This window comes from Scyliorhinus torazame, chromosome 22 (assembly GCF_047496885.1).
Source record: "Scyliorhinus torazame isolate Kashiwa2021f chromosome 22, sScyTor2.1, whole genome shotgun sequence".
Classification (NCBI taxonomy): domain Eukaryota; kingdom Metazoa; phylum Chordata; class Chondrichthyes; order Carcharhiniformes; family Scyliorhinidae; genus Scyliorhinus; species Scyliorhinus torazame.
Genome location: NC_092728.1, coordinates 74882534 through 74900491, shown reverse-complemented (window position 1 = coordinate 74900491; position 17958 = coordinate 74882534). Strand labels below are relative to the sequence as shown.

Here is a 17958-nt window from a genome sequence, read left to right as displayed (position 1 = left end):
TGTCCAAGGACAGGGCAGAATCTATAGCAACAACATAGCAACAATACAGTAACATGAAGGCTCTATTGTTATAACAGCCAAGTCAGCAGAAGACCAGTTCAAACTGGTCTTGATAACAGCACAATATTGCATTCCTTAACATACACAAGTATGCAGACACGAAACAATTAGAACTAATGTTGCATATTAAAGATGGACGGCTTGCTGTCAAATCAGATGTGTTTGAGTCTAATCCAAACCAATTAGGATTATATTGGGGTGTAATTAGATGGCTAAAGACAGATGAAACAGTATAGCTGTAAAGTTTCATTCGGCCATTTTTTTGCTGGAGCTGGATCATTAGCTGGATTTCTCTCTCTCTTTCATGAATCATCTATACTTTGATCTGAACTATTCACTGTCTCCCTGTCTTCATATTTCATTTTCAGACTTTGACCGCTAAAGTCATTGCGAGCTGTTTGCCTAAGCAAGAGGATAATTTCTGTGATTCTTTGAAAGCTTCAAATTGTCTACGAATTGCCTTCTAAATGACTTTCAATTGTAATCAGTAGAAGACAAATAAAACAATTCTTATTTTCACCTGAGGAGTTTTAACTTAAATTTCTACTGAGTTCCAGTAATTGCAAAATGCTACTGGAACCACATGGTAGATCTACCAGAACCCAGGCTGTGGCATTTTATACAAGCAAAATAAACTGAATGATACATATTGTAGACATGCATATAAAACAGCGGTTTATAGGTTTTGTTCTCTCTTCTCTCACCCCCCACCCCACCCCACCCACCAGAGCACCAGCACGTGTGGATCACTGCGTTAATAATAATCAGCAACTGTGATAGGAGTCAGTATATAACACACTTTGCCTTATGCTTCTCACATCTGCTCTCCGCAGGGTCTTCCAAATATTGACTCAATTATCCAACGTACCTTTGAAGGGAGCCAAAATTCCACTGTCACACAGCCCAGCCACTCAGGATTATTACTGTACCAGAAGGTAACTTACTAAAGCAACCTGCTTTTAATTTTACTAATTCCTTGTTATTACCCACCTTCTCTTTCATGCAGTTGTTCTTGCAGTATTTGTATCGTCTGTTTCAGCTCAAGAATATGCGAAGGGTTTGGAGTTTCGTATTGTGCAAAATATTGGTCTTTCTTTTGCCCATGCTCCATCAGTTTCTATCAAAGATTGTAATTTGTGTCAAAAATTAGTTTTTAAATCACAGAAATAAACATTACACGTTGAGGAACTCATTATAATGATACGCCAAGGGCAAAATTCTCTGGGGTCCCCCCGGTGCGTTTCCCGGCGGTGGGAAGGGGCCCCGCTGTTGGCCGGTGGTGGGATCTTCTGGTCTCGCTGCTGGAATGGGATTTCCCATTGAATCCACCCCATGCCGCAGGGAAACCCACAGCAGGGGTGCACCGACGCAGGGACCGGAAGATGCCACTGGCTTGTACAGCCGGAAGACCTCGTCTAATGTTTCCAATGAGTAAACCACCCCCTAAAGCGAGGCTGTTGTCTCACCTACCATTTGCCCATTGTCAATGAAAAAGCCAGAACAGTTATTCTTAACAAAGCTCAATTAATAAGAATTTGTTTTCACTGAAACCAGTATTGTTAAAGCCTAAGCGGAAGGTAAACTTTGTTATCATTGGGAGCTCGAAATCCACAAGGATCCCATCAAAGTCCCTCCCTAAATCTGGAAGGACCCCTAGAAAATGGCTTAAAATCTGGTTCTGCGAAGATCTTGCTTTCCCTCAGACGTTTTTGACATATCTTCTGAGGCTTACAAAACAAATGTTACAAAGAATATAAATAACGTTGACTAAATTTGAGATAATATTCCAAGACAATTACATTTGAATAACTGGCTTCAGTCTGATTTCAAGTAACCCTTCAACACTAGAATCACAAACAACTCCATCATCTGCCCATAAGACCATAAGACATAGGAGCGGAAGTAAGGCCATTCGGCCCATCGAGTCCACTCCACCATTCAATCATGGCTGATTTCAACTCCATTTACCCGCTCTCCCTCCATAGTCCTTAATTCCTCGAGAAATCAGGAATTTATCAACTTCTGTCTTAAAGACACTCAACGTCCCAGCCTCCACCGCCCTCTGTGGCAATGAATTCCACAGACCCACCACTCTCTGGTTGAAGAAATTTCTCCTCATCTCTGTTCTAAAGTGACTCCCTTTTATTCTAAGGCACTGCCCCCGGGTCCTAGTCTCCCCTGCTAATGGAAACAACTTCCCTACGTCCACCCTATCTAAGCCATTCATTATCTTGTAAGTTTCTATTAGATCTCCCCTCAACCTCCTAAACTCCAATGAATATAATCCCTGGATCCTCAGATGTTCATCGTATGTTAGGCCTACCATTCCTGGGATCATCCGTGTGAATCTCCGCTGGACCCGCTCCAGTGCCAGTATGTCATTCCTGAGGTGTGGGGCCCAAAATTGCTCACAGTATTCTAAATGGGGCCTAACTAATGCTTTATAAAGCTTCAGAAGTACATCCCTGCTTTTATATTCCAAGCCTCTTGAGAGATAGATAACTCCCGATAGATAACTCAGGCTGTTATCAGTTTAACATGAAGACTGATACTTTTTCCAGTATCAGTGAGATAAAAATACAATTCCATGTCATTTATACAAATTCATCTAGATTTGCAGCCATAGTTACATTAATAATCTTATCCTTTTCATCAGAAGCAGCTTTAAGTTGAGCCATTTCCAGTATCTGCTCCTGATTTAACACACAGTCATGTGTCAACAGGCCCAAGTCATCTTGTTCTTTCTCAAGGCATTGACGATTCAGTCCCCGAATCTCACGACTAAGCTCAGATAAACGGCGGTTGTAACGTTCTGATGCCTCCTGAAAAGGAAATGGAAAATAAATATATTCAGTCATCCTGACATTAGTCAGCATCCAAAAGTGCAACTTTAAAGTTAAAAAAAACGTTAAAATTCTTGCTCGACTGATGCTATCAATTTTCAACAATGAGAAAACATGTGGTGGATCAAATTTTACTGATCAAATAATTTAAACTCAAGTACCCAGGTACCAAGTAAAATGATGTTTCAATGGCATCATTACATAACATTAGCTGAATAAATACACACTTTTATTGAAGGGATCATTTTATAAAAGGCTGTATTTGGAAGAGGAAGTGTAAATATTTTAGGCAAAAGTACATGTTGATTTTTCCAATCAAGGTTTCTGTGATTGTTCGAATGACATTTTTTCTTGTCCAAGCTGTCATCCTACCTCCAAGTTATGTCTCTCTTGAGTTCTGGTCAAGGGTGTCTATCTGGAATTCTTTAAAAATAAAACTGATTCTTTCTTCAGGGATTTAGCAAACATTTCTAGTCTGGAATCCACCCTTGGGGGTAATACCAGCCTACAGCGATATGCCCATTGCTGACTGAACAAGGCTGACTGGCTCACCATCCAAGGACCTAAACACTCATTTCAGGTGAAGCAGTGCTTCATGTGCACCTCCTTCAGTCTAGTCTACTGCATTCACTGCTCCCAATGCGGTCTATTCTACATTTGAGAGACTAAACGCAGACTGGTTGCCCGTTTCGCAGAACACGTTTGGTCTGTCCGCAAGCAGGACCCAGATCTTCCTGTCGCTTGGCATTGCCATACACCAACCCGCACTCTTGTCCAGATGCCCATCCTTGGCAAGGATCCAGTGAAGTCCAATGCAAACTGGAGGAAAAGCACCCCATCTTTCTATTAGGCACGGTACAGCCATCCGGACATTGAGTTCAACAACGTCAGACTATTACCTTTCTCCTCCACCTTCACCCCATTTTTATTTCTTTCAATTTATTTTTATTTCTTCCGTTTATTCATTCCCCCTTTTCATCTTTGTTGTCCCTTAAAATCAGTTTCCCTGCCCCCACCCCACCCGGGCCATCTGTTCCCTGTTCCAGGTTGTCCTTTAACACACTGCTTACCTTTGTTCTGCCATTAACACATTCTGATCTCTTTATGTGCTACCATATGCACCCTTCTCAGCAATGATCATTCCATTCACATTCCCTTTGTCTTTTTGTCCAGGACATCTTTGTCAATCACTGCCTAGTCTCCATAGAGGCTGCCCTCTATGCATCCCTCACTGCTCCACAAAACCCCACCCCCACCCCACTACTTCCAGTTTCCAGTTCTCTCTAGCTCTGATGAAGATTCATTCAGACACAAAACATTAGCTAGCCAGTTCTCTCTCCACAGATGCTGTCAGACCTGCATCTGCTGTTTTTATTGGCAAGAATCTCCTGCGTTGGGGGCTCCTGGTCCTGCCTCTGATACCAGACCAACATTTGACTTGTTTTATACAGGGCAGGAAGAGTTTCTGATCCTTACAATGTACATCAGAAACACTCGGGACAAAGTGAAAACTCGGCATGACCAAGTTTCAGCTGTTTTCCAGGGGTTCTGTTATGAGACACAGATGGTACTCTTGTGGATTATCAGTATACCTGTGCCAGTCAATATGTTACAAATATCAAGTATAATCATCCTGTTTACAGTCTAGCTCAAAGATGAAACAGAATAGGTTTCAGAGCAACATAAGTTGGTTAAGAGGGGAAGAAATAGCGGGTAACATGATAAAGTTGTTTCCCTTGGTGGAGAATTCTAGAACCAGGGGACATAGATTGAAGATAAGTGGCAGAAGGTGTCGAGGAGACATGAGAAAGAACCTTTTTTATGCAGAGGGTAGTAGGAATTCGCTGCCTGAATGGTGGAGGCAGAGACCCTAAACTCTTTTAAAATCTACCTGGATCTGCACCTTTAAAAAACATTTTTTTAAACATTTTTTTTAAAGAGTACCCAATTATTTTTTTCCTAATTAAGGGGCAATTTAGCGTGCCCAATCCACCTAGCCTGCACATCTTTTGAGTTGTGGAGGTGAGACCCATACGGACACAGGGAGAATGTACAAACTCCGCACGAACAGTGACCCGGGGCTGGGATCAAAACCGGGTCCTCAGTGCCATGAGGCAGCAGTGCTAACCGCTGCACCACCGTGCCGCTCCTGGAACTGCACCGTAAGTGCTTGAAGCTACGGGCTATGGACCAGGTGCAGGAAGATGGGATTAGTAAGGCCACCTGGGTGTCCTTGGGCTGGCATGTACAAGATGGGCCTAATGGCCTCCTCCGTGCTGTAACGTTTCTATGATTCTATGGGCGGAATTCTCCTGCACTTGGCGCGATGCCGGCGCCAAGAACGGCGCGAACTACTCCGGCATCGGGCCACCTGGAAGTTGCGGAATTCTCCGCACCTCCGGGGGCTAGGCCGGTGCCGGAGGGGTTGGCGCCGCGACAAACGAGCCGAAGGGCCGCCGTGGTCTCGCGCATGTGCAGAACTGCTGGTGTGTTTCCTGCACATGCACAGGTGGGTACTTCTCCGCACCAGCCATGGCGGAGCCTTACAGAGGCTGGCGCGGAGGGAAAGAGTGCCCCCACGGCACAGGCCCGCCAGCTGATCGGTGGGCTCCGATCGCGGGCCAGGCCACCGTGGCCCCCCCGGGGCCGGATCCCCCTCGAGGACTCCGCTAAGCGCCCTCCAAGCCAGGTCCCACCGGGATTGACCATGTCCATTTCATGCGGTGGGACTGGCCTGGAGCACGCGGCCGTTCGGCCCAGCAGGGCCCGGAGAATTGCCAGGGGGGCCGCTGACAACGGCCCCCGACCGGCGCGGCGAAAACACCGCCCCCGCCAGAAAACCGGCGCCGGAGAATTCGGCAGCCGGTGTCGGAGCGGCAGGGCGGCATTCACGCCGCCCCCGCGGATTCGCCGACCTGGCGGCTGGTTGGAGAATCCCGCCTCAAAAGTTATTTCAGGATCAATGTATCCGAAAAGTATTCAAATTTCATCAAGCAATTTTGACAATATAAATGCAAGCAATAAAAACATATTTAGCAATTAAGTATCATATCTATTTCACAACACATACTTTGAGTAGTTGGTCCTTGCTGTTAATGGTGTTTAATAGTTCTGCAATCTCCTTCTCATGCTCTGCACTCAGCTGCCTTTTCTCTGCCCAAGCATCCTCCAGCATCTTCTCCTTTACCTTTAAGCGCTGATTCAACTGCTCTGCCAAGTCTTTGGTGCCACACTGAGCCTGGCTTAGCAATGTGTTTGTCATCTCCTGGATTAGAAAATAAAATTGAAATATATATCAGTTAAGCGTCACTTATTATATTCACCGATAAGCAATTATCTGAAAAAGCAACTGAAATAACTGATGTGCCTATGGTAAAGTGTCTAATTCCCAGGAAGTGGAATGAAAAACCATGTTGTTACATACGTCCACACAAATCATCAGACTAGCACCTGAAAACTGCCTTTTATTTAAAAAAAGCTTTGTTGACCACACCTGGGACAGAATCCATAAAAAGCACAATACTGCAGCATGATCAGACTGGTTAGAATTACCCAAATTATTGCCTATTTGCACATTACTGAGGATTTGTTCAGCAAAAATGTCTGTTCAGGCTATCATTTCCCTAACCTTCAACTTTGCCTAAATATTAATTACCTCTAGATTGTCGGTCTTATTTTTTAGAGACTGCTGCAGCTGTGAAATCATGGCATCCTTCTCACGGAGAGACTGCGCTCGACTATCTTCCAGCTCCTGTTTCACTCTTTGCAAATTTTTGCATGTATTTGCAAGATGCTGCAGCTCCACGTCTTTTTCTTTAAGCATATCATCCAAGTGCTTCAAAGAAAAATTAAACTGACTAGTAAACAGATCACTTACTTTACTCACCACAATAAAATATGAAATGACCTGGAAAACAATACTGCATTTTGGTGGTCTCTTATATACTCTGCAGTTTTGGGAATAGGAATACAAACCAGAACAATTCTAAACAAAGTAAAACATATTAATGTGAACCTGGTGTCCTCCAGATAATTAAAACTTGGTCTTAAAAGAAACTTACTCAGGTAAGTTTCAGAAGCTAAATAGGAACAATCTGAAATACATCGTTCCAATCCTCTTTTTCTTAAACAAAGAGGATTTTGACTTTCAAGTACACGTGACACTATGACAATACCACACACTTATTTCAGATTATTTTAATCTATAATTGAATATAAATTAAGTACAATATATTTATATATAATATATATATTATATATATATATTGACAATAAAACTTTGTTGCATCACATTCAAAAATAAGCTGGATGGGTTCAGATCTGCAGTTTGAGAAGAGTCATAGGAAATTTTAGCTAAACCTTGTTCGAAATGAAGTGTTCCTTTTATTTTCTAATTTCTCCACCCCTCACTCCATAGGGCAGAATCTTGTGAACTGCTTCCCAATATTAGCGTGTACATGGCTCCAAATAAGAGTTTTCTACAATAGTTGCTGCTCTTCAATAACTAGAGCAGGACCGTTTTACATATGAATTTTAAATTTCACTCTTAAACGTTAAGCAAAGACTTTTAGTACACAGGCAAGTTTGCACATTAATTTTTTTCTCAATATCTAAATTCTCTGAAATTATCAAGATGCAGAGTGGTACATACAGATTGACAGAAGCAGTTTGCTAACAAATCATTTTTGCCTCATCAAAGTACAGCTTGTACCTCTATAGTTCCAGAGAAAATAGCGGTAGGATATTTTACATTTGTACAGTATAAATAATTCCTGTATTGAACTTACATTAATGGTTTCTTCATTGTTGGCAAAGAGACTCTTTAGTCGATCTAAATCATGTTCCCTTTCTCTCAAAGCTAGATGTAGCTGCTGAATTTCATTCTCCTTTTCGTCAACAGCTGCATGTTTTTGATCAATGGCTTGCTTTAGGGTTCACAAAAAACAATTGTAAAGAGTGAATATGACGACTGAAGATAGAAGTAGGATATATTTTGTTGCCTTCATAAAATAGGTACAAATATTTAAGATTGACTTGTTTTTTCTTGATAGTAGGCTAGATTCTCCGGTCCCCCAGCCACGTATTTCTCAGCAGCGTGCTGTTCACGGGCGGTGGGATTCTCTATTCCTGCTGCTTGTCAATGGGATTACCCACTGAAGCTACCTCACGCTGAAGGAGAATCCGCGGGCGGGCGTACGGTACCGGTGGGAACAGAGAATCCCAATGGCTGGAGAATAATAATAATCTTTATTGTCACAAGTAGGCTTACATTAACATTGCAACAAAGTTACTGTGTAAAGCCCCTAGTCACCACATTCCGGCACCTGTTCGGGTACACAGAGGGAGAATTCAGAATGTCCAAATTACCTAACACCACGTCTTTCGGGACTTGTGGGAGGAAACCGGAGCGCCCAGAGGAAACCCATGCAGACAGGGAGGACGTGCAGACTCCATGCAGACAGGGAGGACGTGCAGACTCCACACAGACAGTGACCCAGGAATCAAACCTGGCACCCTGGAGCTATAAATCAACAGTGCTACGCACAGTACTACCGTGCTGCCTGTTATAACCTGCCTGCTTACCATTGGCTGGGGACTAATGACAATCCCACAATCCTGTGGGAGTATGAGCTTCCCCAATGAGGGGGGCGGAGAAACCATTCGTAAACTCCAAGTATAAATAAAGTTGGCCAGTTTGGAAACAGCAGGAAGGAGTGTGCAGCAAGGGAAGTTGTTGCTGCTGTTATATATATATGTTATTGTAAATAAATGTTATTACTTTGTATCCTTAAAACTCGTGCTGGATTCTTCGTGGCCCTCACAAAACCGCCCATAATTCCAACCAGCGATGAGTGCTGGTAACCTAAATCAGGCACTGACTGCGAAAAGTTAATAAATTGCAGAGCAGGGGAACTGAATTAACAGATGCACATGTGCAGAGAAATGGCATAATCACTGAAGCATTATGGGTGATAACTGCAATTCCATTGGTGTTAGCTTAACTCCAGAATGAATTAGCAGCTCATCAGTTATTTTTCCCTGAAGCCATTGATAATGTTCGGTTTTGTCCTTCCCCACAAGACATTGATTTACTTGCTGAGCCAATATAAAAATAGCAGCTTGCTACAGGGCCAAATATTAAAATCAGTCTGTATAAGCTAAAAGAAATACCCACGTTAATTGTTTTTGAAAAGTTCATTCATGGGAAGTGGGCATTGATGGCAACACCAGTATTTATTACAGCCACCGTCTGAATGCAAATGCATGACTTACTAGGGAGTTTTAAAGGGCAGTTGTGAGTGAATCTGGAGTTACATATAGGTCAGACTGGTTAAGAATAGATATGCTTTCCCAAGATACATTGGTGAATCTGAGTTTTTACAGCAAAGGAGTCTTCCTTTCTGAATCTACCATTTTTGTTCCAGATTTCTTCAATTAATTAACTAACTCAATTGAAATTTCCCATCAACTGTGGTGGATTTAAACTTAAGTTGCCAGATCATTAGTCCAGTTATTTGGACAACAAGTCTAATAACATACTACCATACCTGATGCTAGTGCATACACCTTTGCCACATGTATATTTCAAGAAATTAATAGTTTTTAATAATTCTATTTTAAAGTTGGACACATCAATCCATGTCTATTCTCCGCACTTTACTGGAGTTTGTTTCTATCTTTTCTGCTGTCCTCAAGTACCTCACCTAACTAGCCTTTCTGAGCGGAGTTCACAGATGACTTTATCATGAAGACAGTTTTGACAAATGGTCATCTGGTCTCGAAACATTAGCTCTTTTCCCACCCTACAGATGCTGCCAGATCTGCTGAGATTTTCCAACATTTTCTCTTTTGTTTCAGATTCCAGCATCCGCAGTAATTTGCTTTTATTTTTTACCATGAAGATGCTGTAGCTGAGCTGAGTCCTATTTGTATTTAACATCTATGCATAAGTACTTTCCAGCATGGTGGTGATCAAGTGAAGATTCCCCATCTAAAAATTCTCCCTTAGGCTGACAACTCTAAAGGTCAACTGTGGTGCCCCCATTGCTCTGGTCATTGGACCAACCACAAATTATGGATTGAACCTTCAATCTTCCTGGTCTGCTTGACACCATAATACAACATACTTCCAGCCCCCCAAAGTTCAATGGATAAAAGGTAGCTATAGCTACAAATCTCATATTTTTGTGGCTAGATCATATAATAGCAGGCTGCAAAAATTGTGCCGGTAATTATTGCAATTTTGAAATACGTCTTTCATATTCCATTGCTACGAACACTAATCACAATACATCATCCATTGCCACTTCTGTGGTTAATTTACTAAAGGGCGAATACCTCAAGAGCTCGGTCTTTCTCTTTTAGGCGATCACGCAATTTAGCTAGCAATGTATCCTTTCCATTTGGGCTCTGATCGCCTTCTTGCTGAACTCCTTTTGCCAGCTCCATATAATCCTTAGGAAAAGAGAAAAACATGAGAAAAAAATGATTAATAATCATTCTATATAATTAAAGGAAAAAAAAACAGATTGGAGCTTACTCTTAATTAATGCCACCTGTCATTAACTAATTACATCATTATCTGGATTAAATGGCTTCCAAGGAAAGAGCCTCAAGAAATCCTGCATATTAGCTCAATAGGCTAATGCTATTCCACTACTAATACCAAAATAGGGTTGAAAGTTGGAGGATCAAATCCCCACTAATGCTTTGGATCTGAATTTGAAATAGTAAGATAGAAAGCAGTATTAGCTACTTTTCACAGGTTAGAAAGATAATTAATTATTTTCCACCAACTGAAAACATAACATCTTATTTCTAAACATTGGGCTGCATTCTCCGGTCTCCCAGCTGCGTGTTTCTCGGCAGTGTGTCGTTCGCTGGTGGCGGCATTCTCTCTGCCCGCCGCTTGTCAATGGGATTTCCTATTGAAGCTACCCCACAACGCAGGGAAACCAAAGGATGGGGGTGTGCTGCCAGCAGGAAAAGAGAACCCTGACGGCCGGAGAATTCCAGCCCTAGTATGTTCAACAGTGAAACATGCTATGGATCGACACTACCCATAGCCCACTCATGAACGAGTCATTTGAATTTATTAATTCGTCAACTAATATTAGGGTTAGGGTCAATTATGCAACCGATTATAATCTAAGGCCTGTATTAAAATTTCAAGACATTGGATTTTTAATAAAATAATAAAAATAGTGGTATGGAGTCATAGAATCCTTACAGTGCAGAAGGAGGCCATTCAGCCCATCGGGTCTGCACCGACCCTCTGAAAGAGCACTCCACCCAAGCCCTATCCTAATAATCCTTTAACCTAACCTACACATCTTTGGACACTAAGGAGCAATTTAATGTGGGCAATCCACCTAAGCTGCACACCTTTGGACTGTGGGAGGAAACTGAAGCACCTGGAGGAAACCCACGCAGACACGGGAAGAATGTGCAAACTCCACACAGAGAGTGACCAAAGGCCGGAATTGAACCCGGGTCCCTGGCGCTGTGGCAGCAGTGCTAACTACCATGCCACTGTGCTGCCCATGTTAGATCAACGTGCAGCACATCAACGGAGATATGAGTGCATTAAATATTTCAATTACAATAAGAGTAGGGAGAAATAGAAAAGTTGTTTTTCTCTAATGTATGGCAGCTAACCAAAGAAGAGGCCACTGCCCTATATTATCAGGCAGATGCAACCAAGGGCTGGATTCTTCGGCTGCACTCACAAGATCGCCACGGACGGGACGCGAACCATGTAAAGGTCCATTGACATCGGGCGGGAATTTCCGAAGAATCCCACCCTAAACCTTAAACCACATTTTATTCTATTCAAAATGTGAATGGCATCATTCAGCTGGCTAAATGTCATTATTCATAATTGAACAAAGGTGTTTAGTTTCAATTCTGCTAACATATAGTCAGACAAGAATTAATCTCAAAATTGCAAGTAAAATAATTAGCCAAAATATGCAGACTTCCTTTTATTTCCAACTCAGTAAAAAAAGCACAGTTGAGTTTAAATCAACTCTTTAAACAAGCTTCCTGATGCATCACTTACTGGTAATACTTCAGATTCGACTTCTATAAAAAAATCATTTTTGATTTAAACTTAAACTCGCATCACTCAAGCTATATCAAGCATAAACACTGCTGTCTGCACTACTAGTTATTTTCAATTAGATTATTATTTTTCTACAATATCTTCTTTTCTGGTCCACACCTGGAGCAGTCTGTCTTTGTTATTTAAACTATCTGTTAGTCGCTCAATGACTAGTTCTTGGCTTTGTAGTTTCTGCTTGTTCTCGATCAGTAGAGTTCGGTACTTGTGCTCCGTTGCACGCTCCTTCTCTGTCAAGTCAGCGCCTAGTTTTTGAATATGATTTTGAATATCCTGCAGAAAACAAAATGTACATGAATTTTAGACCAGTTGTTGAAATGTTTTGATTATTTCACATTAGAAACAGTCTTGGTATTCAAAATTAATCCACAGAATGTTAGTAGGATTTGATGCCATTCTTTTGCATACCATATTTTACAAGGGTGCTAAAATATCAAAAGTGTGTAAACATTAGATACGATTGGTGTTAATTCATTTTGTAAATACTTAAGTTTAAAATAGTTACATTTTATAATTTAGAATTTAGATACATTGAGATTGTTGAATAAGTTTCTGTACTATTCCCATTCAGAAATAAAAGAATGTGGTAAAATTCTTCGACAAAATATTTTCAGAATGTTGGCAAAAAGAGGATAGAGGATGCAGAAAAGTCAAACTGGTATACCTCAAGCTGCTAGCTCACTCTTAGATAAGTAAACTTGTCCAAAGATATGTTAAAGATATTTCAGTTAAAGATGTGCAGGCTAGATCGGGTTATGGGAATAGGGCAGGGGAGTGGGCCTAGGTAGGATGCTCTTTTGGAGGGTCGTGCAGACTCAATGGGCCGAATGCCATCCTTCTGCACTGTAGGGATTCTATAGGTGATAGGAATCCATCACTTAAAGTTGGTTTCAGAAATTGCAACACAGATAAAAATTTCTCAGAACTTCATTATTTAGAACCGGAACTTCTCAGAAGAAAGTAGATCATCTGGATTCTTTTAAGTTATTCACTTGACAGAAGCAGAACATTCTTTAAATCTTTGGACAGGGAATGGTGTTAAATATTGGAGGGTGGCAAATATTACACCCTGTTCAAGAAATGGGATAGAGACGATCAAGAAAACTACAGGATAGTTAGTCTGACCTTGAGTATTGGTCCTGTAGTTCTCTACAATCCAGAATACAGAATGAAATTAATGAACATTTACAAACACACGGGTTTCTCAACATGAATTTCTCAACATGAATTTGTAACTGGTCGGTCATACTTCACTCCTTTATTGGCTTTTTAATGAAAATAAATAAATCAGTGTATAAATAAAGGCATTGCTGTAAATGTTGTTTTGGTTTTCATTACATGTTTGACATTAGTGTCACATAAGTATATGATTTAGCACCACACTATTAATGGATTGCGGGTATGAGGTATTTCAAAAAACTACAGTAAGGCTATCAATAATTTTAAAAGCCTTAATTATAAAAACCTCTGATGAAACTTGATTATTACCTATAAAAAGTTCTCCACATTGTTGCTAACCTTTGGTTGATTCAATTGGCTCTGTTTTATAACCTTTGCTCTCGAGTCGCCAGGTATCTTTATGATACCGCCACGAGGTTCAAGTTCAAGTAATGATCAATAACTCAACACACCAATTAGTAAGATTCAAATCAATACACATTTATTATACACAGTAAATCGCTACTCATGCATAAACTCTACTTTTTAGGCTATTTCTATAACTAACAGGCCTATACTTAGCTTCGGACTGGCCCACCAGGTCAGGGGAACAAATGGCCTTTCGTTCGGGTTCTCAAACTGCAGGATTCAAAAGCTGGTATAGACTGGTAGCTAGGAGCGCCTATCTCGTAGCGAGCGTTGACTTGAGACTTACCTCTTTGGAGGCCGCCGGACAGGTCACTGTCAAGGGTTGCTTCGCGTTGCGATTTGAACTTGGGGGCTTTACTTTATAGTCCCCAGGGGCTTCCCGCCTTTCGGGGCGGACCCCGTACCTGGTTTCAAGTGATTGGACTTCGTTCCAATCGCTTGGTTCGATTTCTCCAATACTGGAGCTGTTCCTTGATCATTGGGCGGTCTTTAAGTGTCCGTTAACCTCTTTTGTGTTGGCTCCTGCTGGCGCCGAGGAGTCTGGCTTGGCTTTGTTTACCTTAAATGTTTCGATTGTTCCCGGGGATCGCTCATTACTATGCAGATGGCTGCTTGTATCGATGCTGTCTGGGTTTTTGCGGAGTCTTAATACACAGTAACTTGCGCCTGCTAGTTTTTGCCTGTGTTGGCTGAATTTTCCTTCAGCCTTTGCGGTTCTCCATTTTAAGTCGTGAAGTGGCCAACTCAGGTGGCTACACACCCTCCTTGTGATCCTAACGCGAAGCGTGAAGGATCACATAACTGCGTTGTCTTCATTCCCTGATCCGGCGAGCACTCTTCTATGGCCTCTACACTGACTATAACTGTGCAAGAAAAATTTAACTGACAATTCTAAGTGGCGCTATGTCAAAACAGGGACATGCATTACAAAATAAGAAAAACGGTACCTCAAACTGTCCTCACTAAACTACACTCAATCAAACATTCAATCACACTAACTTCTTAAACAATACACACAAAATCATGGTAGCATTATTCAAATTTTTCCTGGCTTGGCAGTCAAGCTCAGGATTGTACAATCGCTCATGAAACACATTTCTTTATTCACAAAAAGAACGCAAACGAATGTCCTTTATTATAGATCGCGGGGGTCGGGGGTCTGGTCATGACCGAAAATAGGGGATCTTATCCTATATACCGGGGTGCGAGCGCGGTAGGCTCTCCTTCGCCATTTCCTCAGACGAATAGTCTGCACGATGCAGTAGAGTATCGCCAATACTAGTAGGGATTCTATTAAGTAGGACAGGGAGTACCAGGTTATAAACCTGTCACACCAAGATGGTGTGGTGTCGCTTGTGACTGGGCTCTGGGTACTATGGGGAAGTGAATCATTAACGGCTGGGGGGGGGGGGGGGGGGGGGGTTGCGGTCAGGGGGTTCGCGTGCAATCAAATGTTCATTAGGGTGATGAGCAACACGGAGGATGTCCTCATGGTTCTTCTTCTTTTTCTTCTCTTCGTGTCGTCTCTTTTCCTGGAGCTTCTGGGGTTCTGTGGGATCAAGCATAGTGTCTGTTACTATCTTGGTTTAATATCTTGTCTGTTAGCATGTCTGTCCTTCAGTGCCAATTCTCCCGTTACAATTTGTCACCATGCGTGGCTCCCTCATTTTTTTTTTTTAAACCGAATATTCCGGACAAGACACGCTTAAAAATACTGAAACAGTGCGAGCCGTCTCGCAGGCTGTGCGATTTACCATCCAAATGTTTGAGGATGTAAATAACATAGGGTTGGCAACCTAAGGGTCGCCTGAAAAAAAAAAAAAACTTTTTGAACGCAAATTGCCGAAAGGAGGTGCGTATGGGCTGCGACAGGTAAGATTTGGATGGAGTCCCCGGGTAGGACGGCAACCAATGCCGTGTGTTCTCTACCCGAGCGTAGCTGACCAGAGGGGGGTTCCCAAGCAGGGCGGGTCCCAATGCCGTTTCTCCACTGCCTGAGCAACCGACAAGAACGGGCAAGAAATGTAGTCATCGTGGGGGGTTGCCGTATTGGTTCTTCCTTCAAACCAGAAGGGCAGTTATGAACGGGGTTCTGTGTTTCTGTCGACAAATGAGTTCCTCTGAACTGGCGTCAGGGACATTAACAAGTCTCTGTGGACAAACTAGTTCCTCTGAACTAGTGTCCGGGACAAACTAGTTTCTCTGATCTCCAGTGGGCGTCAGAAGGGTGGTGGCGTGGGGCCGTGAAAAACATTTCCGATCTTACAAACAACATTTAACAATACCACTACAAACAACATAAAACATGCTGCAGGTTCCATCAGAAAGGACACCGTTTTCTCCCAAGCGGTTCCTTTTTAAAACATCATCTGGACACCTCAGTTATCGGTTGCGAACAGGGTCGCAAAGGGGTTCTCGCTTGGGGAGTCAGACTCAAAGTCGTCATCTTCTCCCGGATGCCAAACTCACGAATGTATAAGGGCTGCATGGTGCGATTTGGGATCCATCTCGTCATTCCGGACGAGTCTGAATGAATTGTCCCGGTGCCAAAAGGATGTGTCCAATTCTGTTGGAATGGAGTCGGGGTCGTCATTGTAGGTCGGTGGTCGGGTTTATTGAGGAATGTGATGAGGAAGGGATCACTCGATTCGTGGTCAGATTCGCTGGGTGTGGGGCCTGATGTATGGGGATAGTAGGGTGGCGTGCTGTGGCTTTTGTCTGTGTCATAGTCGCTGTCGCTGCTGCTGCAGTCTGTGGGCGTTCCTGGGTGGAGTGTATAGCTCGGGGGTGGAGTCGGGGTTGAGACCGTGGCTGGGCTGGACGTGTTGGGAGAGGGTAGGGTTACGTTGGCTGTGGGCGGGGCGTGGTCTGCTGCGTCGAGCATGACGTGGTGTGTGTGGTTCGACTGTGGTCCGTATGCCTTAAGCTGGTTAATATGGAACCACGCAGTCTTTTCGTTGGGGAACTTTATTTTGTACACGGAGGGGCTTACTTTGTCCGCAATGGAGTACGGACTCGAATACTTCGGTGACAGGAATGTGCTGGGGTTGTATATGGACAGCATGACTTGCTGTCCTCCACTGAACTCAGTCGCATGTACTATCTTATCGAAACAGGCCTTGCTCTGTTTCTTTCGTGTGCCTAATCGTACCGCGGCTGCTAGCTGAGCCGTTTTAAAATTCTCTACCAGTTGTTCTACTGCTTTCTCGTGTGTGAGGGCTGTCACTTCAGAGCTGGTCAAATCTAATCCCAATAAAAATTCTGTGCCTTTCATGGGGCGTCCGGTCATGAGAGTGTGTGGGGTGTAACCTGTAGATGTTGAAACCGTATTTCGCAAAAACATCAGCGCATAAGGGAGGACTGAATCCCAAGTGGTGTTGTTTTGCTGGACCATTTTTCTGAGGGTTAATTTTAGAGTCCGATTCATGCGCTCCACGATACCACTCGACTGGGAGTGGTATGCAATGTGGAATTTTTGGGTAATGCCAAATATCGTGGGTACGTTCTTCATGACACGTCCCGTAAAATGGGAACCTTGGTCGGATTCAATGCTGCGGGGGAATCCCCATCTCATAAAGATGTGGTGGGTTAAGATCTTGGCTGTGGTCTTTGCCGTGTTCGTTCTGGATGGGAATGCCTCTACCCATTTTGTAAACGTGTCTATCACAACGAGTACATACTTATAACCATTCCTGCAAAGGGGCAATGGTCCTATAAAATCGATCTGGAGGTTAGTCCAGGGGCCATTAATGGGGCGGGTGTGACTAAGTTGAGCTTTCTTGGCATATCTGTCCGGATTGTTCTGGGCACAGATAAGGCAATTCTCAACGTAGTGCGTTACGTCTTCTTTTAAACTGGGCCACCAACAGAGCTGCCTGAGGTCGGCTCTAGTGGGTGCAATTCCCTGATGTCCATGACCGTCATGGAACAAACAAATGAGCCGATTCCTGTCCTGCTCAGGAACCACATAAAGGGTGTCTTTTAACACCACACCGTCATGTGTGGTCAGAGCATTTTTAAATCTATCGTAAGGTGCCGTCAAATTTCCTTTCAAAATCTCCCCAAGATTCTTATCCTGCTTCTGGGCCTGCACTAAATCCTCGCTATTAGTCTGCGAGACCTGAACTGCATTCACTGGTGTGCTTTCGGGGGGGGGGGGGTGTCCAAAAATATCTATGCCTGGAACCTGCTTTTGCCAGTGCGTCGGCTTTTACATTTCCAGGGGGGCAGGAACGGTGGTGACTATGCACTTTGACTATTCCAAAAGTCCTGTTCTGTGCCTTTTCTAAGATGGGACGGAGCAATGGGGCTGAGGGGAGGGGTTTTCCGTCTGTGGAAACAAATCCT

At 43.0% G+C, this 17958-nt stretch overlaps 1 protein-coding gene across 7 annotated transcripts in view; it reads right to left on the bottom strand.

Moving 5' to 3' along the window:
* Positions 1-17958, bottom strand: part of cdk5rap2 (CDK5 regulatory subunit associated protein 2) — a 194142-nt gene that overhangs the window by 92784 nt on the left and 83400 nt on the right. For all 7 annotated transcript variants that reach the window (XM_072488369.1, XM_072488365.1, XM_072488364.1 and 4 more), the window contains 7 exons: positions 12127-12297; positions 10242-10358; positions 7691-7828; positions 6559-6738; positions 5974-6168; positions 2691-2882; positions 1051-1177 (listed from right to left, as the gene is read on the bottom strand). In XM_072488369.1, the coding sequence (XP_072344470.1) occupies positions 1051-1177; positions 2691-2882; positions 5974-6168; positions 6559-6738; positions 7691-7828; positions 10242-10358; positions 12127-12297 (1120 nt within the window). The remainder of the gene's footprint in view (positions 1-1050; positions 1178-2690; positions 2883-5973; positions 6169-6558; positions 6739-7690; positions 7829-10241; positions 10359-12126; positions 12298-17958) is intronic.